The sequence below is a fragment of the Uloborus diversus genome, chromosome 4 (genome assembly GCF_026930045.1).
Source record: "Uloborus diversus isolate 005 chromosome 4, Udiv.v.3.1, whole genome shotgun sequence".
Taxonomy (NCBI): Eukaryota; Metazoa; Arthropoda; class Arachnida; order Araneae; family Uloboridae; genus Uloborus; species Uloborus diversus.
Window position 1 is genome coordinate 57,444,877 of NC_072734.1, and position 25,917 is coordinate 57,470,793.

Consider the following 25,917-nt stretch of genomic DNA (forward strand, 5'->3'; position numbering starts at 1 on the left):
TTGTTGAAAACCAACATACGTTTTTCCTGCTACCCATTCAATTGATGATTTTAATGCTTTTTCAGAGATGAGGACAATCTCAGGACTGACCGGTGACTTATCTCAGACCTCTAAGGTTTAGAGGGGTGAGGCAGCGTGTAATGGCTATCCCTGGAGGTCCTATATACAACGGTACCAGTACTGACCTGGTAGATATTACCAGTTTGGAGGAGACAGGGTTTTAGTAATATAGCTCTTGCAGTTCAGAAATTATTGGGTGGCAGCGGACTTTAGTGGGGAGCCTATACAACGTAATGATTTTTTAATTGCTACTATTTTTCTTCCACTTTTTTAGCCTCAAAACACAAAATTACAATAGAAAATTCTGCGATTTGTAGGTGTTAAAAATTGTGAAGACTCCTATGTATGTGTGTGAATGAGAGGGGCGGGAGTGATGTTTAAAGTGTCCGTACTTAATTTCCGACAACAGAAGGACCACGTACGCAATCCGAGGTTCCGGATACTGTTCCGTAGCGTTCCTGTATGAACACCAAGTTTTCACTACATTATCATATACATACAGGAACACTAGAGCTCGGTATCCAGACTTGAGAGCTTTGAAATGTTTACGTCATGTAACAAGAAATTATTAAATCATCTAAACTTCAAAAGAAATTGTTCACAGTATTTTAAAAGATTACGAAAGAGGCGCTTTCACCATAAAAACGAATTGATAGACTGGCTTTAAATTCAGTGAAAAAACTGAGTATTCCTCAATATTAAGTTACTACAGTTCAGTAACTTTGAAATCGGAAAGCGCACTCATATTTTCAGTGTATTAACATGAACAGTTTAAGGAGAATTAGATAAAAAATTTAAAACATTTTATTAAAATATAAAATAAATTAAAAACATGCTATAGTAAAATCCATTGAAATTGTATTAGTACAACCACAATTAGAGTCATCACAATACTAGAACACGATGTAAAGTGTAAACTTGAAGACGGTGAATTGATGATTTCGTCTACGATGAAAATCTTCCAGCCCATATCTCGTTGCGTGTAGCTCTGAAAATAAATGAAAAATCGTTACTATTTTCACAAAGTGCTCCTTGGTTACTATTTTCACAAAGCGCTCATTGGTTACTATTTTTACACAGTGTTCATTATTGTTGGTCTGGATATTAAATCTCGTATGTTACGTAATTTCCCGTTTAAGCCGAATGTCCTTTAGATCATAAAACACGCCATTATGAGATTATGAAATGCCAATTGTTTTGCAATAACAGAAGTCTGCTTCACCAATGCTTCCTTGCAAAATCATACAAGTGCACTTAATTTATATCCATCAGGTTTTTGACCAAAACAAAAATCGAATACTTCTGACAGATCTCGTATGTAAGTTTCAAGTAATTGATAAAAGTTCTAAAGTTTTGTTGGAATTATTTTCACAAAGTGGTCAAAAAAAAAAAATATACTGCTAGAGATTTAAAAAACAAAAATAAAATAGCAATATGAGGCAGTGAGAAGCAAAGGGATGTAAGTGAACAGTCTCAAGTTTTGAGTAAAACGCGTTTAAAAAGGTAAGGTCCCTAAGTAGGCTTTCATTGAAAAGTTTTTTTAATGATGCTGTAAAGTCGCACCTACAAGGACCACTAGTACAATCTCTTGCCCCTCAACAGAGGAGAGGGTCACCTACCATTTGTACTGGTTGTCTCAAAATTTTTAATTTCACCACTTGTATTCCTCTACTACTCACTGCCTCATATGTAAACATGCAACCATGAATCCAATACGATTTCAATTTAAAAGTATGTAAACTTACATGCAACCATGAAACAAATAAGATTTTAATTTAAAATTATGTAAACTTACATGCAACCACGATTCTAGCACGATTTCAATTTAAAATGAATGTATGTAAACATAATTGGACTTTTTTTCATTCTTAATTCTGTTATAAAATGTGTGTGTGTCTAATATTCCACTATCAAAAGGGTGCACAAAAACCAACCTGATAATAAAGTAGATCAGGGACACTCGCGTTGGGTGTCCAATAAAGGGTGGAAGGCTCCCCCTCCGAGCACTGCAACTTCAGAGAGTTCCGGAACTTCGGGAAGGTTGGAAAGTCATCTACGGAATAACGGTGGGATGTGTTGTGAACCCAAGCACATAGGCGGCCAGCTGAAACAGTAAACTAAACGTTACAAACGCATTTTCCTTACCATGAAACCATGCAATAGCTTAATAATGGAAAGTATCAATCACAAGAGCATAACAAAACATATTTTTTAAATTATAAATTATTTTCCATCGTGTCCCCATTATCTAAATATGAGGTTTTCAAGTTTGCCAGAGTTTTAAGAAACGTCACAAAATTATACGTGTTTTAGTGAGAAATGGGATACCTTTTACAAACATTGCAGATGGTTGTCCAGCCGCAAGCAGACTTCTCGCAAGTCTTTAAATTTGACACTTTCTTAACATTTCGGCGGAATAAGACCTTATACTGTCCGACCACGGATTGTATTTAATTTTCAAACGTCCAGATAAGACAAATTTATCTGAATGAGGGGGGAAGTAAAAATTTGATGCCGGTATTCTGCCCATTTGAATGAGACTCTGCTTCTGCAAAAGCTGGCATCGCCAAAAAATAATAGATTTGTCCATTTCCGGTGTAAAACGGATGTTTGTCTTTCCATACAATCTGTGGTCAGACAGTATCTCGATAACGAGGGCAAATTAGTTTGGCGTCAAAAATGTCTCAAAATGTTCTTTAGATTGCTACCTATTTTAAATTCTTTTTCAATATTACACTATTCGTGTGGTTCTCTGTTAAACTAATCTAGAGTGCCTTGAATAATCAGAGTGACGACATTAGCAGTGGTTTTCTTCACTGTACATGCGCAGCTGCAATTTTCTTGAGATAAGTATGCTTTTATCGGATCAGTGTGGGCGGAAGCAACTGAGCTTGCACGGTGATGAAGTTTGCCACCTAATAAGTCACCCTGATGTTCAAGTTTTAACAAAAAAAAATTTTTTTCTCGTAATAAAATTTTTATAAAAGAATATATAATAGGGCGTATCGAAAAAAAACTTTTTTTCGAAATTCAATTTGTCAAGTTGATAAAAGTTGCCCCTACCGACCCACATCTGAAATAGAAAATTTCATCCAAATCAAAAAACATTTAGGTGTCTCGCACAAGGCCTAAAAAATTTACAGTTTTCTTTAAAAAAAAAATTGATTTTTTGATTACAGAAAAAATGTTAAAAACTCTTCAAGTTGAAAATTTAAGTTGTGTAATGGAGCCGGAAATTATCGTCAAATAAAAGGTTTTGCTCCATGCGGCATCTACGTTCCTGCATAGCACGCAAAAATAAGGATTTTTTAAAAGCTCGTTAGAATTTTCAATATAAATGTATTAACTTTTTTTTTGCCGATGTTGGTTCAAAAACGTTTTGCTAATAAAGAATTTTTGAAACATTTTTTTGTTTAGAAAGAAACAAATTATTGGAATTTATTTTCTGATTATATTGTAAGTTTAGTTTTGTGGAGTTTTAAAAAAAATAAAGGTTTCAAAAAATCTTGCAATCATCGTTGTCATTTTATTCAATAGAAGTATGTTATTACAAAAATTCAATATAAAAAAACTAAACACCAAAACATATGTAGAACATTATGTGTATTATCGTATTATATCAAGCTTTTTCCATACTACTGTTTTTCAACAGCTCTAAAAGGATGCGTGAGTTTTGTCAAGACTTTTTCAGTACACCATTTGTAGAATACCGCAAAGTCGCGTAATAACCAAATATCGTTTGTTACGCAAAAGTGTGATTTTCGCTTCGTATGGGATGGAAAGGATTTTTTTCCAAAATATAATGCGATTGATAAAAACGCGGACTATGGCTCTACAGCAGTTATTTTTTAGTGTTTAAATAATTGTGGTCATTTAGCAAAAGATCTCCACAAACCTCACGACCTTCTAATAATTTTTCTAATATTTTTCTTTTCTTATGGGAGTCATGCTTGGCTTTTGCTCAACAAATACGATGTCTTTGATTTGGGTACTGCTGTATTCAATTTAACTACATTAACGTTGGTCATTGTATCAGTGTATTTGATTCATTACAGCAGGGAGTGAACGCTGATTGGTTTCACCAAGTCACAGTCTCAGTAAAAGTTTTTATATGAGTTCGCTAATTTTACCTCGCACTTTAAAAGAGACATTCAAAAACTTAAGAGACATTGTCTGTAAGGATCAGGCAGGTTGTGATTGTTGACATTTTTAATTTTCTTTATTTTTTTCATATGTTGTTCCTTATCATGAATGTAATGTAAATCCAAAATATGAGCTTTGTATGACTTACCGTTTTTGGGAAATTAAATTTTTAAATTTAGGGGGCGTGGCACATTTTTGCGTGTTTTTCAAATTTGCAGATTTTTAAAGTTCTTGTTTATTTAAGCACCCCTATAATGACATGGATTTTTAAATTCTATACTATTATATGGTCTTGTTAGATACTAAAAGGTGTCCCAAAATTAACGCAAGATTTGAATTTGCCAAAATTTTTGCTGTGAATTGTTGGGGGCCACGGAAAAAGAACAATTTGACAGCTGGGAGTTTAGGGTTAGTAAAAATGGAGTGTTATGCTATTATACAGCCAGCGAAACAATTCAATCACTGCATAAGGAATTTCCTGTTCGTGTACTCTCTCGTTTCGGTGATATGAATTGTACCCTAGATCTAGTGGTGCGACATCGATGGCAAAACATCGATGTTTCAGAACATCGATGTTGGAAATTAAAACATCGATGGTATTGATACATCGACCAAAAAACATCGATGTTTCTGAACATCGATGTTTTAAAACATCGATAGTTTTGTCAATATTTAACATACATTTTTTAGTTTACTACATTACAAACTTACATAGATGATAATCTCTAACAAATGTTTCTTAATGGATCAGGGCATTGCGTCTAATTTAAGCAATACAAAAGAATACGAACCCCACGAATATATTGAAACTACTGAACTGCAAATCATAAATACAATTTAATAGGAATAATTTCGCAATATCTTGGTACTATAATAAGACAAAAAATGATAAGACATGCAACAATTAATACAAACTAGTTAAATCTGCGAAAAAATATATCATAGCACTTACAGTCAGTTGTATGATGAGAAAGAGTTGTGCAAATTATATTAAAAGTACAAAATTAATTCTGACAATTATTATTAAGAGCAAGAAATATGTTTTGAACTGATAGTGCAAAAAAGTTAAACACAAATTTTGAGTAATTGGTGGACGGCTTATTGAGGGTAGACGCAGTGGCGGATACAAGTGAGGGGGTCATAACAACACCCCTCCCCAACCCGCAACAGTATTTGAATGTTTGCTCGAAAAATAAAAAACTTGATCGAAACCGTAAGAAGTGTATACAAGGAGGAGGAGGGGGGATCCTGACCCCCTCCTCCCATCAAAATCTGCGACAATACTTTGTAATTTTTTTTTGAAGGTTCATTGCATTTGAGTAGTGAAAATGACTGCTTGAAAAAAAAAAAAAAAAAGCCGGACCGAAACCATAATAAGAAACAGTAAATAGTTCCCGATTTTTTTTTGGGGGGGGGGGGGGGGGGATTAGCTGTCACTTTTCTATTTATAGCATATGTATTTAAAATATGTAGACAGTAAAAATAGCTTTTCTCGAGATCGTTAGTCTGCGGCGCTGAGTTCAGGAGCCAGTATAATCCTTGTATATTATTTCTGAAGCCTGTTTTTGGTTTCTACGCGAGATTTTCCTCAATCCTTGATCGATTTCTTTGATTTACACCTTATTTTAAAGCTTATCGTGCAGGCTACTGACGAAAAATAGACCCACGGTCTAAAAATTGTTTTTCAGCCAAAAAAAAACCTGTTTTAAAAAACCAGAATGAGGTTTTCGGTTAAATTTATAACTTTAACTTGCACTGTTACCGACAGAGCTGAATAGCTTGATCGGCAGAGCGTTCGACTGGTAACCAGGGGAATGCGTGTTCGGGCCTACGTCCGGACAATCTGTATCAAAAAATTAGAAAAAGATCGCGCATTACATAAACAATGAATAACAAATATGAGGGAATGCATGAGATAGAAACGCTCCTAGCTGTTATGAAAACTTGATGCAACACGGAGCTAAAATAGTGCTCAATTGTGAATTTTTTTTTTTAAGCTTTGGTTCCGGGAAGAATATTTTCGCTTACATTATGCTTAATTTAAGTATCAGGTTTAAGATTTCAGACTACATTGGAATTGCTTTTTGTTCAGTAAAATATAATAAATTGTATCTTGAAATATAGATTCTTCTAATGCGTTTTTGACTCTTTGTACAAATAAAAAAATACTACCTCAATTTAAAGGGTAATATATATATTTTTCTTCTTTTTGCAAAAAAAAAAACAAATAGCGTAACACATTTTTACTACAGTTGAAAAGCTACGCTTAAAAAAGAACTTAGTTCAAATTATTTTGTATTTTAACCGTGCTGTTAAATGATGAACACGTGCTGCCATCTAAGTTATAACAGTTCAAACAGCCTGCGATAACAAATTGTAAAAAAATTTCAAAAATAAAAACACTTCAAAAAAAAAATAAATAAATAAATAAATAAAATAAATAAAATTACCAGTGTTTTTTTTTTTCTCGGTAGAGCGTTCGGCTATAAACTGTTTGAACTTCGGGCCAGTTCGGGCTGTCCGACATAATAGCAAATTTACAGTAATATTACGCATTACATGTACTCATAACATACAACAGATAACACACGTAATAAAATAAATGCAGTGGGAATGCTTTTTGGTGTTTCGACTTCTTTATGCAGACTACAGTTATCATTCAGATAAGTTGACTGCTAATCGAAGGGTGTTCTTCCCTTCTTATTCAGCTTTGTCTCCGTCCACACCACTGAGCATAATGTAAGCATAAAAAAAAGTATTAGATATACCTCAAGGGAATCCTTTTTGTTCAGAAAAACATTTTCATTGTATGCTGAAATATAGATTTTTCTAATAGCAGTTTTCGAATTTTTGTACAAATAAAAAAAAAATACTACGCCAAATTAAAACTACGAGTTTCAACCAGTAAATCTTTAATTAGTCATTCGAATACGATATAAAACATTAAAATTATTATCAACTTCATTAGTAAGAAATCATATTCTACTGCTCTGCTTTCGGCTGAAAAAAAAAAAAAAACATTTTGTCTACGTTTGAAAAATTACACTTAAAAAACGAAGTTCAACTGGTTTTGGTTTTGAATTTTAAGTGTTCGATTAAAAGAAAAACAAGTGCAGGCTTTTAAGCCGTACATAAGCCTGCTATGGGAAATTGTTGAATATTCAAAAATAAAAACACTTATTTTTTCAACCGAATTTATTACTTTTCTAGAATGTTTGTTTCAATCGCTACGTGGAATCTTCCTCATTCTTTAATCAAATTCCATGTTTTACGAATAATTTTAAATCGTATCATGCTGGCTAATGACGAAACATAGACGCATGATCTTATTATATTCTTTTCGGCGAAAAACTTTTTTACCGTGTTTTATTATGCATTCCTTCAATGACTAGCATTCGACAAGGAAGGCACAGTTGCTAGGTTTGTTCGAGCGTCGTACTGTTAATCAGATTGGCGCCAGTTCGAATCCGTGCCACTAAATATCTCTTTAATGTTTCTTTTTTTTCCGTCAGATGCTCATATGGGCAGGACTGTATTTGCCACAACCTGTTTTTTCACATGCAAAATTACAGATTTTTCACGTGTCACTCAGCCACACTTTTAATGATATTTATATTTGCATTGAAAATACGTACAACCAAAAGGAGAGCGATGATCAAATTATCACAACGTTGTATTTAACGAGGTTTTGTTACTGATGTCTTCAAATTACATGCCTTCTCTTGTGCGCTTACTTTTTTCCGTTTACTTTTTTCGGTTTTTCTTCATAATATTCTTTTTTTGAAATTTTTAAAGAGCGTAATGCCTTATGAAACGATTCGAAGTACAGTGCGGAGTTCCGCACGGGTCGACTAGTGAAAAGTAATAAAGAAGTGTCTGACGCCCGTTTGTTTTTATAAGAAACAAATTTAATCAACGATAATTTTTGTAAAATCATATCCAAAGCTTCAGTCATCGCTTCAATCGATAAAATATTTGAGTTCATATTTTTTTTTTCTGTAAATTCTCTATAGATTAGAATTTCTTTCCGTTGTAATTTTTAGATAGTTCAGTTTTTAGTCGTGCTGAGTTTATTTTTAAATGTGCTGTAAGTAATTTATTAGTTTAAATCAGTGTTTAGGATTTATTATCTTGCAAGAAATGTAAACTTTGAGTGTCGTGTTAGCGCAAAACCTCATTATACATAGGTTCTCGCAGTGGTGCTCACCTAGGCAGTGGCGGATACAAGGAGAGGGTCATAGGGATCATGACCCCTCAACCTAAAACGTCGAGAATATTATCCGCTTGCATTGTATTCAAACATTCTATGGATAAAATGTAAATAATTTCAGTTTTTGAATTATTTTTACAAGTAAATACTTGAAATACTTCTTCTTTTAATTGTTTATAAAATTTATTCGTGAGGTTTTTGTCCTATTAGGTGCCATATCCCTGACTGATGTAATATTTTTTAAGCACCTAAGCAGTTTTAGAAATTTTTCTTACCAAAAACCATAAGTTTATTCATGGAGGAGGGGTGAGGGTCACTCTTTAGCATGAGCCTCCTAAAATGTTAGTCTGTATCCGTCCCTGGGTAGACGATAAGTAATCCCCAATATTTGGTGTTTAAGCGCATTTCTCTTTTCACTGATTATTCCACCAGGCAGAGAAAAAACTCTTTCCGATGAACCAAAAGTCGCCATCACTATCAAATACTTCGACACAACTTTTAACAGTTCTGAATTTGTACAGTTATAATATTAATCCGTAGTAATGTATAGGATTCTCCTTTAGTTTAAGAATTGGAGTCTTAGAATCGACTGCAAGAACTGGCAACAGACTACCATTGTCGAGTTCTTCCAATAGCTTTGACCTCTTCCTCACCCTCCAGTTATCTTTTACCATCTTGTAGTGATCTTTTCAAAAATCATCCTTTACACAGAAAAATCGATATTTTTAAATGTGCGCAAATAAATGAAATTTTTGGAGCAATTCCATACGTTAATTTAATTATCTAGCGAGTTTTACTATAATTTTTAATTATAATACAAAAACATCAACATCGAAAAAACATCGAAACCAAAACATCGATGTTAAAAACATCGATGTTTTAACAAAAACCATCGATATTTCCAAAACATCGACATCGATGTCGCACCCATTGAGAAGGAATACTGATGGAGGGAGCGACAGCAAATGTCTCAGTCACATAAGCTTCAAAAACATTTCTCCCAGGTCAGGTGACTAGTTTGGCTGGGAAGTTGTCGCGTTTTGGCACGCAATCGCTCTTTTGGCACTAAATATTTTTCAGACGACAGAACTAATTATGAAGTCGGGGCTACAAATCAGAGCTGCAGAGTTGTAGCGAAAATGACAGACTCTGGCTCCAACTTCTTTATCTAAAACATAGTCCGACTCCAACTCGGAGTTTAAAAACCGTCGGACTCGGACTCTTAGCATCGAAATCAGTCCGGATCCGAGTCCGACTCCGCAGCCCTGCTACAAATTGGAGTTGCGGAGTCGGAAGTAAAATGACCGACTCCGAGAATTTTTGAGCATTCGACTCCGACTTTTTTTCTTCAAAACCAGTTCGACTCTGACACAGCAGCCCAGCTACAAATTAGGGTTGCAGAGTCAGATGAAAAATGACCGACTCTAACTTCGAGAATTTTAGATCCTTTGACTCCAACTCCTTTACCCAGAAACGCAGTCCGACTCCGACTCTTGCAGTTTATAAGGACTTAGACTCAGTCCAACTTCAACTCCGCAAGCCTGCCACAAACTAGGTTTGTGAAGTCGGAAGAAAAATGACCGACTCTAAAACGGGGAATTTTAGAGCCTTCGACTCCGACTCATTCACCCCAAAATTAGTCGGACTCCGACTTCGTCTCAGAGTTTCAAAACCTACGACCTCCGACTAGTTTACTTAAAAATCATTCCGACTCCGACTCTGCAGCCCTGCCACAAATTAGGGTTGTGGAGTCGGAAGAAACTGCCCGACTCCAACCCAGGGAATTTTAGAGCCTTCGACTCCGACTCCTTTATCCCTAAAGCAGTCAGAGTCAGATTTTGACTTGGAATTTCAAAAACTTTGAACTTTGACTCAACTCTTGAACTTCAAAATCAGTTCGGCTCCGACTCCCCAACACTGCAACAAATTTGGGTTGCCGAGTCAGAAGGAATAGAACAGACTTCAACTCACAGGGAATTTTAGAGCCTTTGACTCCTACTCCGACTTTTTTTTAAACCAAAAGCAGTCAGACTCCGATTTTGACTCGGAGTTTCAAAACCTTCGAACTCCGACTCTGACCATCTTGCTTCAAAATCAGTCCTACTCCAACTCCGACTCCGACTCTGCAGCATTGCAACAATTTAGGGTTGCAAAGTCGGGAGAAAAAAAGCAGACTCCGACTCCGGGAATTTTAGAGCCTAAGACTCTGATTCCGAACCCGCAAGACTAGCAATCAGTAATTATACACCAAGCTTACAAAAGTAGCAGATAACATATAGTACAAATCTTTTAATAAGGATTGATTTCGGATGAATTAGATTTTGAATTGTTTCAGCACATAATGTAAATATTTATTTGATTTGTTGATATTATTATTTTGAATTTCAACTCTTAAACATTGATTGTTTACCAGAAGGTTTTTAGAATGAAAGTCTTTCTTCCTATTTTAACTATCTACGTAAATAACTATTCGACAGTTATTAACAGTACTAATTTATGTATACTTTTTGCACACATTTCTGGTAGATCGAGACAATTCGTGAAAATTAAAAGCATCCTTTGTTTTTTTTTTTTTTTTTTTTTTTTTTGTAAAGTCTGCCCATCTCTATTCAATTCAAATGAATATGTATTCTGAAAAAATATCGTCTGCTTTCGAAAAAACATTATTAAAACAGAAGATTAAAGCCAAGCCAAGTAAGAAGAAAACAAAGTAGAATAATTCAACCGCCCTATTTTTTAATTTATCTCCTGCGTAAATTTATTTTTATGATATTTTGGAAACAATTAAGAGTTATTTTTTCTGAGAATATTAGATCGACCAAGTATGTTGTGAGTAAGCGAAAGTTTTCAGCCTGCATTATTGTGATAAGTTTTTATGTTGTGCATCGGTGTAGTTAAATTGAGCGCGTGTGTGTGTGCTTTTTGAAAAATAGTATTGAAACTTTCTCTATGATTGTTAGTAGAAGATTAACAGAATTTTGAGCAATGTTGAAAGATCAGTTCTAAAAGGTATCGTTACTGATTATTGTTAATAGCAAAGGCAACGCTGCTAACCTTTTGCCAGTTTTAAATAAATAACGGATACCAGGCCTCTCATTCTAATTCCCCCTCCCCACTTCCTCCAGGATTTTAAAATATGATGTAACTGCATTTTTTATGTATTTTGATTTTTATTCCTTGTAATGACGGTCATGTACAAATATATGTTTAAAGAGTTCGCTCATTGACTGAAAATTTATGAATTCTTGTGTCTTGTAATCAATGTTTTGAAATTACATCAATGTTTGAATTTCATACGCAGGCACACTAGTATTTAAATTAAAGCATAAAAGTAACAAATATTTATTTTCAAATCTAAAACTTGTTCTAAACGCATCTGCTGTTCACAGGAGTTTGGCGAGAAGCTACTCGCCAACAAAGCAAACGTACACAAATTACTCGAGAGCCGTTAAAATAATTACTAGTTAAGTAAAAAGTGTTTTTATGGAACTAAAATGTTATTTGCACTCATGATATACAATGTTTTATTACATTTATAGGTAAAATCAGTACAAAAATTTAAAAATTATAGGCAACTGTGGGAAATGTACTCGTTGAATGCACATATATGTTATTTTTTTCTTCATTTAGAAGTAAAAAACATTTGTACATACCTAAGAAAAGTTACTGGATTTCCTGATATGGCTTTTTCTTCACAGTTTATAATGCTACAATACTGCTTTATTGCTATAAATCTAATTTTTCTCTTCTACAGTTAAATGTTTTTATCATTCATGGCTTCAGCTAATGAAAACTTCTTCAGCGGTTACGGTCAACTAGAAATTGCTCCCCAGGTCACATGGTATGGTTGCCGTTTCGCGATAGTAGGGTTGCACTCTCTCCATCTATTCCTTCTCAATGGTCGCACCCCTACCTAGATCGTATGATTTTACATCATTAGACTTCTCCCTAAGGGGTTATTTGAAGTCAAACGTCTATGTCAGCAATCCCACAACCACCTGCGCATTACCTAATTGCGATATCGAGCGCCAATAACAGTAAACTGCTTGACCCGCCCAAACTTTCATTATTTTTCAAATAATTGTTCGATAATGAAAAGGCATTATAGAATCGAAAATGCTCCATTTGTAATAACCCTAGACCCTCAGCTGCCAAATTGTTCTTTTTTCAAGATTGCTCACAATTTATTGCAAAAATGGCGGCAAATTCAAATCTTGCGTTAATTTTGGGACACCCTTTATTATAGCTGTCAAATCAGTATCACTACGAGGGCGACGCCCACAAACTCCGTTTAAAAATGACCGAAAATGAAATTTTTTTACTGTATTCAAGGTCATTTTTCTCAAAGCGATTTCATGATGACATCAACGTTTTTATATCAATTTCTAGCTACACTTGCATACATCAAAAATATGTAATAAAATTGGTGTCACTATAAGAGCGCCAGAAGATATTGGAACTTTTATTTGACAAATTTTACAAAAACCCAAAAATGTAACTACCACTCCCGCCCTCATAGCAGAAATCTGAAACTAATTCAGTTTGATAACCAACATGTTTGTCTAACATTTCAGTTAAAAAAATCGGTGTCACTCCTATTACTTTCGGAAATATAATCATTCGAAATTTGTGTGTTATGGCGTTATTTAAAGGAAAGACTTTTCAAATTCGAATGGCTTTTTGCACCGTTTGTTTTAAACTTTATTATAAAATTACAGTAGTGACGCCTAAAATAATACGTTTCTAATGTATTTTATAAAAAAAACTTTTTAAAAAGCATTAGAAACACAGTAAATCGATATAGGTACAGATGGACGTATTGTGTAATAGGCATTATGAGCTAAAATAGTCATAGTAATATTCATATTTTTTTAACTATACTAATTTTTATCTGTTATTTATATTAAGAATGCAACTATTTATTTTTACCTAAATTAAATAAACATAAAGTATTATATAGTTATGAACATAATGTATTACATAGCGAATATTCAAAATCTAAAACAAAATTTGAGGATGACGTAGACAAAGAAGACATAAAAAATCAAATTAACCAGCTTCAGAAAAACGGTCATCTCTTATTGAAATCTGGCAATTTTGTAGCACTAAAGCTTGGGAAAACATGGTATCCCGGAGAAAAAGTGGAAGTTGACCATTTGCTAATCTAACTACAGCTAGCCTCCTAATAGCAGAGATTTGAAACTAATTAAGTTTGATGACCAACATGTTTGTCTAACATTTGGCCTAATAAAATTGGTGTCACTCCTACTGTTTTTGGAAATATAATCATTCGAAGTTTGTATGTTCTGGCGTTTTTTTTTTTTTTTTTCATTTATTTTTTTGTTTTTCTTTCTTTTTTTTTATATATTTTATTTGTTTGTTTATTTATTTTTTTATTTTAATCTTTTCACATCCAGATAGTTTTTGTTGGGTTATAAAGAAGTGTAACTTTTAACACAAACAGCTATAGGCAGTAAGAGCGTCTTAATCTTGAGCAGAAAATGCTCGTTTTGATATAGGTACAGGTCTATTTTGCATAATACAGCTAGATTATCATACTAATAAAAGCCTTCTTTTCCGGAAAAACAAATTTATTTATTCCAACCCTTCTTGCCATGCATTTGACCTTTACGTGCAAATGGTCATCTTCTACTTTTTCTCCGGGATATCATGTTTTCCTAAGCTTTAGTGCTACAAAATTGCCAGATTTCAATAAGAGATGACCGTCTTTCTGAAGCTGGTTAATTTGATTTTTTATGTCTTCTTTGTCTACGTCATCCTCAAATTTTGTTTCAGATTTTGAATATTCGCTATGTAATACATTATGCTCATAACTATATAATACTTTGTGTTTATTTAATTTAGGTAAAAATAAATAGTTGCATTCTTAGTATAAATAACAGATAAAAATTAGTATAGTTAAAAAAATATGAATATTACTATGACTATTTTAGCGTATAATGCCCATTACACAATACGTCCATCTGTACCTATAATGATTTACTGTGTTTCTAATGCTTTTTTATTTTTAAAAAGTTTTTTATATAAAATACATTAGAAACGCATTATTTTAGGCGTCACTACTGTAATTTTATAATAAAGTTTAAAACAAACGGTGCAAAAAGCCATTCGAATTTCAAAAGTCTTTCCTTTAAATAACGCCATAACACACAAATTTCGAATGATTATATTTACGAAAGTAATAGGAGTGACACCGATTTTTTTAGTTGAAATGTTAGACAAACATGTTGGTTATCAGACTTAATTAGTTTCAGATCTCTGCTATGAGGGCGAGAGTGGTAGTTAGATTTTAAACATTTGGGATTTTGTGAAATTTGTCAAATAAAAGTTCCAATATTTCTGGCGCTCTTGTAGTGACACCAATTTTATTACATATTTTTGAGGTATGCAAGTGTAGCTAGAAATTGATGTAAAAACGTTGATGTCATCATGAAAGCGCTTTGAGAAAATTGGCCTTGAATATAGTAAAAAATTTCATTTTCGGTCATTTTTAAACGGCTTTTGTGGGCGTCGCCCTCGTAGTGACACTGATTTGACAGCTATAATAGTATCTAACAAGACCATATAATAGTATAGAATTTAAAAATCCATGTCATTATAGGGGTGCTTAAATAAACAAGAACTTTAAAAATTTGCAAATTTGAAAAACACGCAAAAATGTGCCACGCCCCCTAAATTTAAAAATTTAATTTTCCAAAAACGGTAAGTCATACAAAGCTCATATTTTGGATTTACATTACATCCATGATAAGGAACAACATATGAGAAAATAAGAAAAATTAAAAATGTCAACAATCACAAATGCTCTAAACTGCCTGATTCTTACAGACAATGACTCTTAAGCAGCTTAACGTACTGCGAGTCATCCTGTGTTGCATCTCTTTGCCGAATGTTTCAGATTAGTGAGCTAATGCATCCAAAATAATTTTCAAGGTACCAACCCCCCGCTTTACGGTGATAAAGACATTGGCAAGCCCTTTTCAGGTATAAGAGCATAAGATACACAGGTATAAGAGCATAAATAGTGATAGGTTTTTCATTGCTTTCGTTGCTGGAGAAAAATACTGCGCAATTTTCGTAAGTTAAAGGTTTTGAGTGTTTTCCCTAAGTTCACTGAAGCGTTCCAACGTTCTTCCAAGTTCTGGCTACTCAAGCGGGTTTTTCAACTGTACTCACTTTCAATTTTTTCTAAAGCGTAAAATTTCTGGGTTTTAAATTTTGGTGACACCGGTTTTCGAAAACGTTTATAATTTTTACGCATTTTCTTAATTGCTGAACGTATGAAACTGAAACCTCGAATGAGAATACAAATTCATTTTCATCGTTCATCATGTTAGACACAAAGTCTTTCTTGCCCTTCTTACAGAAAGACGAGGAAGGTGATTCAAACTTCAAATGATGCTTGCGAAAATATTCGTTTTAGGAGCAGCAAAAGCTGGAAAACGTTTTCATAGAAAATCTTTGAGGGAATTTAAATCTTGCGAGATTTCGCTCCCAATCCCGCAAAATATCGCGCAGGATCCCGCAGGATTCGAGATCGGGATTTCGGGATTGGAAACCTAACCAAGCCAAATGGCCTTGTAAAACTTTTTTTTTTATCACAGAAGTTTAGAATAAACGCGGAAGACCTATATACTGTTTGCGATGTTTTTTTCCCTTACTTTTTTTCTCCGACTTAACTGTGTTGTACATTTTTCAACTTGAAAAGTTATAAACTTTAGGCTTCGTGCGGGACACCTAAATCCTTATATATTATTTCTGTAGCCTATTTTTGGTTTCTACGCCAGATTTTCCTCAATTCTTGATCGATTTCTTTGATTTACACCTTATTTTAAAGCTTACGGTGCTGGCTACTGACGAAAAATAGACCCACGGTCTAAAAATTGTTTTTTTTTTCAGCCGAAAAACGTGTTTTAAAGAACCAGAATGAGGTTTTCGGTTAAACTTATAACTTGAACTTGCACTATGACCGACAGAGCTGAATAGCTTGATCGGCAGAGCGTTCTCCTCATAACCAGGAGAATGCGTGTTCGGGCCCACGTCAGGACAATCTGCATCAAAAAATTAGAGAAATATCGCGCATTACACGAACACTTAATTAAGTGGATAACAAATATGAGGAAATAGAATAAATTAGAAGGAAACGCTCCTTGCTGTTATGAAAACGTGATGTGACTTTGTGCTAAATTACTTCTTTTTTTTTAAGCTTTGGCTCTGGTAAGAAAATTAATGCATAATGCAAGCGAAAATATAAGTAACAGGTTTAAGATTTCAGACTACAATAGAATTGTTTATTGTTCAGAAAAAATAATAAATCGTATAATGAAATATATATTCTTCTAATGAGTTTTTGACTCATTGTACAAATAAAAAAATTACTACCTCAATTTGAAGGGTAAAATGTATATTTTTTCTTCTTTTTGCAAAAAAACAAATAGCTTATCACATTTTTACTACATTCGAAAAGCTACGCTTAAAAAGGAGCATAGTTCAATTTTTTTGTATTCTAACCGTGCTGTTAAATGATGGACACGTGCTGCCATCTAAGTCATAACAGTTCAAGCAGCCTGCGGTAACAAATTGTAAAAATTTTCAAAAATAAAAATATTTTTCTTCAATATCTTATCTTATATATTATTCCCCTCTCATTTTAAAACTTATCAGGCTGGCTAATGACGTAAAATAGACTTACGGTCGAAAAATCGTTTTCGAAAACGCCCCTTGCTGTTTCAAAACCTTGATGCAACCTGTAGTTCTTATGAATTTTTTTTAAAGCAAAGCTCTAATGCAGTTTTCCATTTTTTACGTCGCTTTCGGCAAAAAAAAAAATAGCCTGTGTGTGTTCATATTTTAATAAAGCTTAAAAGCACAGGACTTAGTTGTTAAAGTTAATTGATAAGTTTTTTTCGGTAGAGCGTTCGGCTAAAACTATCTGAACTTCGGGCAAGTTTGGACTGTCCGACATAATATCAAATTTATATTAGTAATACGCATTACATGTAGTCATAACATACAAACGTAATAAAATAAATGCAGTGGGAAAGCTACTTGGTGTTTCGACTCCTTTATTCAGGCTACAGTTATCATTCGGATAAATTGACTGTTAATCGAAGGGTGTTCTTTTTTTTAAAGCTTTGACTCCATCCAGACCACTAAGCATAATGTAAGTAAAAAAAAGTATTAGACTTACCAAAAGGAAATCCTTTTTGTGCAGAAAAACATTTTCATTGTATGCTGAAATGTAGACTTTTCTAATAATATTGTTCAACCTTTTGTACAAATGAAAAAAAAAAATACGCCGGCCAAATTGAAACTACGAGTTTCACCCAGTAAACCTTTAATTTTTTATTCGCGCGAATGCGATATAAAACATTAAAATTATTATCAACGTCCTTCGTAAGAAATCATTTTCTACTCCTCTGTTTTCTGCTGAAAAAAAAAAACATTTTGTCTACGTTTGAAAAATTACACTTAAAAAACGGATTCAGGTTAACTGGTTTTGGTTTTGAATTTTAAGTGTTCGATTAAAAGAGGAACATGTGCGGGAATTTAATCCGTAACGGTTAAAGCAGCCTGCTATGGGAAATAGTTCAATATTCAAAGATGAATTTATTATTTATATGAACTTATTTTCAATCCAATTTATTACTTCTCTATAATGTTTGTCAATCGCTCCGTGAGATCTTCCTCATTCTTTATTCAAATTCCCTGTTTTACGAATAATTTTAAAATGTATCATGCTGGCTAATGACAAAACATATAGATGCATGATCTTTCTTTTTTTCGGCAAAAAACTTTTTTGCTTTTTTTTTATTGCACATTCTTTCAATGAATAGCATTCGAAAACGAAGGCGCAATTGCTAGGTTTGTTGGAGTGTCGTGCTGTTAATCAGAATGGCGCCAATTTGAATTCGTGCTAATAAATATCTCTTTAATGTTTCTTTTTTTCCCGTCAGATGCTCACATGGGCAGGACTGTATTTGCCACAACCTGTTTTTTCACATGCACAATTACTGCTTTTTCACAAGTCACTACTCAGCCACACTTTTAATGATATTTATGTTTGCATTGAAATTACGTACAACCAAAAGGTGAGCGATGATCAAATTATCACAACGTTGTATTTAACGAGGTTTTGTTACTGATGCATTCAAATTACATCCCTTTTCTTGTGCGCTTACTTTTTCCCTGTACTTTTTTTCGGTTCTTCTTCATAATGTACTTCCTTTGAAATTTTTAAAGAACGAAATGCCTTATGAAACGATTTGAAGCACAGTGCGGAGTTCCGCACGGGTCAACTAGTATTTTTTAATTCGGATAAAAAAAATTTACGTAATATGCGGGTCGGAAGAGGCAACTTTTTATCAACTTGTCAAATTAAATTTCGAAAAAAAGTTTTCTTTGATACACTCTAATATATAATAGTCATTTTTTTGGCAATGGCAAGTAACATACCACTTAGTTTTGAATTTATGGCATGTCCTTCCGTAAGTTGATAGACGCAGTAATATTTTTGAGGTCATTGAGATTTTTCGTCAGATGAAAATTTTTATTGATTTCAAAAAAAAAATAAACTTTCTCTCTACCAAAATAAACTTTACCTGCGCAATATAACCCGTTTGAGACTTGAGTCATTAACCACATTAATCTGCTATGTACCATTTCCTTTAACCTCAAGAACTCGGATTGACCGAACTACTTCAACCTCATCGAACACTACTATATTTTGGCCAAGGATATGTAGGCTAGGTGAAGGTAAAGCCCCGCGATTTTCAGTTTTTATACCACCAAGGTCAATAAAGGGCATATTTTCCCATTTTTTCAAATTAGAGTCATTGCGTGGGTTGTTACCTATAATTCTTCCAAATTTTAGCTATGTCTGATTAATAATAATTGAGAAAATTACAATTTAGCGGAAAAACAAAATTGCGGGGTTTTGCCCCACAAAGTGGGGTAAAACCCCGCAATGCGGATCTTTACCCCACTCAAGACGAATGTGAATAAAAAGGGTGACTGCTTGATAAAAACACTTGAAAAACCCCTTGAACCATTGGTTTATTGTTATTCAGCAGTACCGAACTTAAATATCTCACACGTTTAATCTTTTTTTTTTTTTTTTTCTCTTTTCAACTTTATCTCGAAAATATTTTCTTCTCCGTAAAAGAAGGATTAACTACCCGGGAAAAAATGGCAGCCGCATTATAAAAAATACGTGGATGGAACCGTGTCCTGCTGAGGTTACGACAATTTATTTATAACGTCTTCATTTCCAATGACTCTTGTGCTCAGTACATTTGCAGGCTTCTAGGTGTTTTATGTAAGAAAACCCCTCTACATAACCTTCTCCTTCTAGTCATATTGAAGTTATCTTGGCCACATTGTGCAGGGATAAGTTTCGAGCTATTCTCTACAGTTTCACTCGAAATTATAGGGAAATTTGTTTCTTCTTCGAAGTCCCAAGCTTTTGTTTCATTTTTCAGAGATGTCTTCAATCGATATTTTTGAACCTAACTTTAATGTCTACCATACAGAACTAAGAGATGCCTGCAATTAAGTTGCGTGCTTCATTAAGCTCGACATTTATCATGGTTCTGAATTGTTTTTCTTCTGAAGGTACTAGAACAAAAAATTAAACGTACGTAAATGTTCAAAAAAAGAAAAAAAAGAGAAGAAATTCTTACATTAATGAAAGCACATTTTAATTGAAATGAATGTAAGATTTTACCTAACAAATCTTATCCAAATTAAAACTTCATGAGTAAATGTCCCCAACAATTAATTTTTTAAGATGAATAAGCAGTACAAAGCACTTGCTAAAACAAAGAAATTAATAATATTTCAAAAAAGAGACCGTTTTAAGCCGAGTGGAGAGAATCCTTGGCCTTTTGGAGATGCGGGGTTTTACCCCAAAACAACTGCGGGGATTTTCCCCATTTTTTCACTTTCTGAAAAACGCCCCATGTTGCTTTTAAGCAGCCATTAGAATAACTGTTTTCACGCGAAGGTGAAGCTTTAATGTTCCAGTATTAACATGTAATTCATTGATTCTTCTTTTCAAATTCTACATTTTACAATGTTCACATAATATATTAGAAAAGTTAGATCAAAGTAGTAAAAAACAGACTTATCCCCCTTTCTCGTCTCTGGAGTGCCTAGTCAGGACAAAATTTCATTGATCAATAGGTTTTCATAGGACAAACCCACCACTTAGAGGTAAATTTCTTACTCCAAGGATATCAAGTTAAAATGTCGGTGCGGGTTTTTACCCCACGCGGGGCTTTACCCCCACCTACCCTATATATTGTAGACAACCTGTGGTATACTCGAAAATAATTTGTTGGTTTTGCTAGCTCAAAATAGTAAATCATTTTAAACCAGAAATATGTCCCGTGCTTCGGTACGAATTATTTTTTTAGAAAAGTTGGTTCGGTTCAGTTTTTACTTCCATCGATGATATTTTACGCTTTATTTTATTGCATTCAAATTGTAGGTTGACGAAAGTGAAGATAAACCTTCTGGTTAGGCAGGTACTATTGCACAGATTTCAACGTTAGTCAAAAGATTTGTTTCAGCTCTTTAAATGAATTAGAATGATTTCGCTTCGTCAATGGTTTTTATGCTGAATGTAGACACTATTTCTGTAAGATTTAAAATCACAAGCAACCTAAAGATTAGAACAAGGATTAAACCCCATTCCTGTTCCAGATTATTTCAATCTACTATTTAAGTTGATTTACGGGTTTTTAACTTGCGACATAGTTTTCGCCACAACCGTTTCTACCTGTCAAAAAGGTTTTACGATTGTATTTAGATAGTGGTTTCTTTTCAATATCACAATAACAAAAAAAGAAAATTTAAGGCAAATAGTCTTTAAAATACTTTATTCTTTAAGAAGTTAAAAACAAATGCTCACCTGCCGAAGGATGAGGGCGACCACGACGGTCAAATTCTACGCCAGCGTAGATTTTCTTACCCTGCAAAAATTAAAACATTTTTCAAACCATTTTTTTTCCCTAAAAACAAACGGATCGTAAAAGTAAAGAGTTTAACTATTTTGCAACAATGAAAAACTCAACAGCCTAAAATTACAAAATGGCAAAAGTATTTCAGAAGCCTCGGTGTTGCGAGGAATCCCATTTCTTTGCGGAAACAACTTGCAGCTTTTGAAGAACATGCAGCAGTTAGAATGAAACAATGAAAGACTCCAAAAATTTTTACCTTCTGAATAATCATATGCTAAACTAAGTTTAATCTATCTTTTTATATGACGTTTTCAATTGAGTGCTACTCAATCTGCGCCATACTAATCGGATTACCCAACCGGTTGCTCAAGATATGTGCTAAAGCTGTTATTAAAAATAAATTTTTGGTACACTAAAGCTTTGAATCCGTTGTTTATAGATTGAATTTTTTATTCCCATCGTCTCGAGCAGATTCACTGCGTAAGCAGCTAACAGTAGAAAACCATGAAGGGGGGTAGGGTATATTCTGCATTCAAAAAGGGGGTTCCTCGTAACACCGAAACAGTTGTATAGAATATCATTTTCGTTTTTAGATTTAAGAACTTAAATATCATGGCTATTGCGCTTTAAAATGAAAAACTAGAAGAAAGCACAAAAAAAGTTTTCCTCACCTGCCTCTCTTCCTCGCTGTACTTCGCGTACCCTCCATGAGGATCGTCTGTGATGTAGAAAGGGTGGTAGAAGCGGGCTTTGTAGGGGTCGTTGCCGCCTTCTATCAGAAAGGTGTACCTGCGATTCCTGCGCAAGTACAACTCCGGGCTCAACAGACCATTCACGTACCAGGCCACACCAGGTGAGGAACGACCTACAAGTAAGAAAAATCGATTCACAAAAATGAATAAAATAGCAGTGTGTTGAACCAACACGGAGCACCCCGCAGTAAACCCTTCTTAACTCCTAGATGAATCGATTATTGCAGAAAGGGCGTAAGTCACTTTTTACCCGACTGCGCGAGCGCGACGCAAAGGAGAGTAATGTGTTTATCAGTCTATGTATGTCTGTTCCTATGTGGCGTTCTAGGGGCTAAACGCATTGGTCAATTTTGATAATTCTTACGTCAATCGATTTGTCTTAACATTGGGAGTGTCACTAAACACATGACAGTAATCAAAATTCACCATATCAACAACCAGTTGCCGTATTTTGTCAGTTCGGGATCGGTGCACGTTTGGTGTTGCACACTGTGTCGCACGCTACCTGCGTGCGACAAATGCAGGTAGTTTTTGCTGCCTGAATTTTTTTGTTTACTAAGTCTACTAATTGGGGTCTCAGTGGCCGAGTGGTCTAAGCGATTGCTTCTCCCACTTGAGGCGGTGTGTCAAGACTTTTTGATGTAAATTCATTCATGTGTTCTTTATTTGTATTCTGTACTGTAATAAAAAGTATATTATGCGTAACGAAGACAAGTCACTCAGATTGTAGTCCTGATCAAAATAAATCCGTGCAATAAGCACCAAAAGAAAGAAAGTCTACTAATTCGATTTTCATCTCTAACATGTTGCATTTGTTTTTGCCTTGATTCAAGGGACTGAGTTTCGCGACGTGTACTTTCTCGATAAGCTTTTTTAGTTTTGCGAGAAAGATTTGACTGACGACGTTTCCGATTTCGCGTCATCATGAGTTGTACAGGCTGTTTATATAGCTGTGCTGTGATTGACTTAAGTTCGAGCATTTTTGCCGAAGGTCAAGCATATGTAGCTTTAAGCGGAGTTAGGTCTCTATAGGGACTAATTATCAGTAGTTTAGACCACCGCAAGTTACTTAATAGACCTCGCGATGCAAACAAACTCCCTCAATGAAATGAAAAGATTGCGAAATGTACCGTCTCATAATCATAATAACTAAGTCAATGAAAATTAACAAAAAAGTGTCAAATAAAAAATTATTAAATAAAAACAAAAAACCCGACTGCGTAAAAACCAAAAAAACTAAAAAGAAAATGTATAAGCACAGTAGTTTAGAATGTTATTAAGTACTACTGAATAACTACACCGTTGAAATAGTTTAATATAATCGTATACACAGATAAGATAAATCATAAATTCAAAAGCACAATAGAAGGATCAACAATCGGGGCTCATTCAAATTTTAGGGGCTTCCTTGAATCAGAAAGGAATGGGCCCCGACTGTTGATCCTTCTATTCTGCTTTTGAATTTATGATTTGTCTTATCTGTGTACGGTTATTAAACTATTTCAACGGTGTAGTTATTCAATAGTACTTAATAACATTCTAAACTACTGGGCTTATACATTTTCTTTTTAGTTTTTTTGGTTTTACGCAGTCGGGTTTTTTGTTTTTATTTAATAATTTTTTATTTTCAAAATTGAGTTAGCTGTGGTTTTCCCAAGCTTGCATGTAGAGACATCGACTAGTGTAGCAGGGAAGTCTATTCTTGTACAATAAAGCACTTTATTTAGGGGTCACATTTTTTGAGTAGAGCAGAAAGGACGTAAGTCCAGAACTTATGCCCTCTCTACACTCAACGCGAAGGACGAAATAGTAAGACGCAATGGCAAGATATTCGAAGAACTAGATTTTTCGGCGTAATGAAGTAAAAACAAATAACTCCTTTGATCTAACATAATTTCGGTAATGATAGGTTCGTCAGTTCGGGAGGGCGGGTTAGGGGGGATTCGAAATCACGGAATCAGAATGAAATTCGCTAATTTCTCTGGAGTTTTATTAACATCACTCTAGGAACTACGAAAAAACTGCATGCTTTCAGCGAGATGTACGCAGGTCAAAATAAAAACAACACTGCGGGAGACTTTTTCTAGAAATAACACTGAAGAAATGGAACAATATTGTTGATGACTTTCATCTGAGAGGACATTCGTTTGTCCTTTGCGATCAGGATCTTGGGACGGTAAAGCGAATGTTCAACAGATATGACAGATTATAACCATGTGAAATCCAATCTCTTATAAGTGAAATCCTGAAATTACAACAAGGGTTCACCGTCAAATCTGTTGAAAACAATGAAATCTGTAACTGCTTAAACAGGTGCCCTTCATTTTTTAAGAGGGTTTATCTCCCAAATTGAGATTTTGGAAAAAGATTCTACTGGGCGACAAACGTTTTCAATTATCAACATTCATGACGCTAAAATATTTGATAGAACATCAAAGGAATAGTTTCAGGCTAGCTATTTTATAGACTGTTTTCAAGAGAATATTGCAAAGTAACGCTTGTCGGCTGAACTATCTTTGACAGAGTATAAAGGGAATTTTTTCATATTGTTGAAAGAGATAAATAAAGATTATTATATAGTGCAATTTTGAACATAGTCATACTAATATGTACATCGATCTTGGTACACAAAACTAGACAAGAGAAGGATAAAAAAAGTTTTCCATGGAGAATGTATTAGATGAATATGAATAGTTTTATACACATGTAAAACTTTTGCTTTTTATCTCAGTTTGTTAGTTTTTGTATTTTTTTAAAAAAATTTACGTCACACTTTATTATTTCACTAAAACAAGACGAGAGAAAAGGAAATTACACGATGTATTTTCTTAAAATAATAAATTTATGAATACGGACTTCACTAATCATTCTTGTCACTTCGTAACATTTTTTATTATCATAAATCAGTTGAAACAAATCTGTTTCACTTAATTTACATTTTCATCACTGTAAACTAGTCTTTCAGGATATTTATTGCAGAAAGAGCATAAGTCCAAATTTAAAAAAAATTGTAAGTTTCAGTTACGAAATGAAACGTAATTTAAGGTGAGGAAATGATCCTATTTGTGGCTAGATTAGTCATAAAAAAATTCGTAGAATTTAGTTCATATTTCTGAATGAAATAATCACTTTTTATTGATTTCTGAAAAGTTGCATTAATTGGAACTATGCCTTTTCTGAAATAATCTATTCACTCGATACACAATATCTGTAGCGGCAATCATTGGCCACCATTGAACAGTTCTCCATTGGATGCAACGCTGCTTGTATCCTTGTAGACTGCGGTATAAATTGTTTGTCCGACATTCGACTTTCGGACGCTTTGTTCGTTTACTACTTGGTTTCAGTTGCCGGTTTCTCGTTACGTATCAAGTTAATATTCCATCTATGATTTAACTGCTCCTCTTAGCTAGCTACCGAAATAGCTTTGAAATTATTATTCGCTTAAAAATTCCATATTGCGAGAGCATTCCAAAACTTTCAGTGCTAACTTTCACACTATCTGGTAGATGTCTAATTTGTCCAGCGACATTTCCATACATTCTCCTTTGATCAGATGAATTTAGATTGCATCGGGCAAAACTAACCACCTGGTTCACTCTGTTTTGGAACGGTCGAATGCAAATAGAGTGAAATCCCGTTACAGAGAACTTCAAGGGGCGGCAAATTGTATTCGATGTAACAGATTTTGTTGTAGTGGAATTCAAGAAAAGAAATGGCAAGTAAATCGGAACCAAAATTGAATCGCTGATTTTGAAAAGGGCGTAAG

At 34.1% G+C, this 25,917-nt stretch overlaps 1 protein-coding gene across 1 annotated transcript in view; it reads right to left on the reverse strand.

The window, feature by feature from the left end:
- Positions 1 to 895: 895 nt before the first annotated feature.
- LOC129220585 (protein Skeletor, isoforms B/C-like) overlaps positions 896 to 25,917 on the reverse strand; it is a 102,153-nt gene continuing 77,131 nt past the window's right edge. The window contains exons 13-16 of the mRNA XM_054855017.1: positions 22,068 to 22,261; positions 21,348 to 21,408; positions 1,995 to 2,164; positions 896 to 1,048 (exon numbers count right to left, since the gene is read on the reverse strand). Coding sequence (XP_054710992.1) covers positions 896 to 1,048; positions 1,995 to 2,164; positions 21,348 to 21,408; positions 22,068 to 22,261 — 578 coding nt within the window. The remainder of the gene's footprint in view (positions 1,049 to 1,994; positions 2,165 to 21,347; positions 21,409 to 22,067; positions 22,262 to 25,917) is intronic.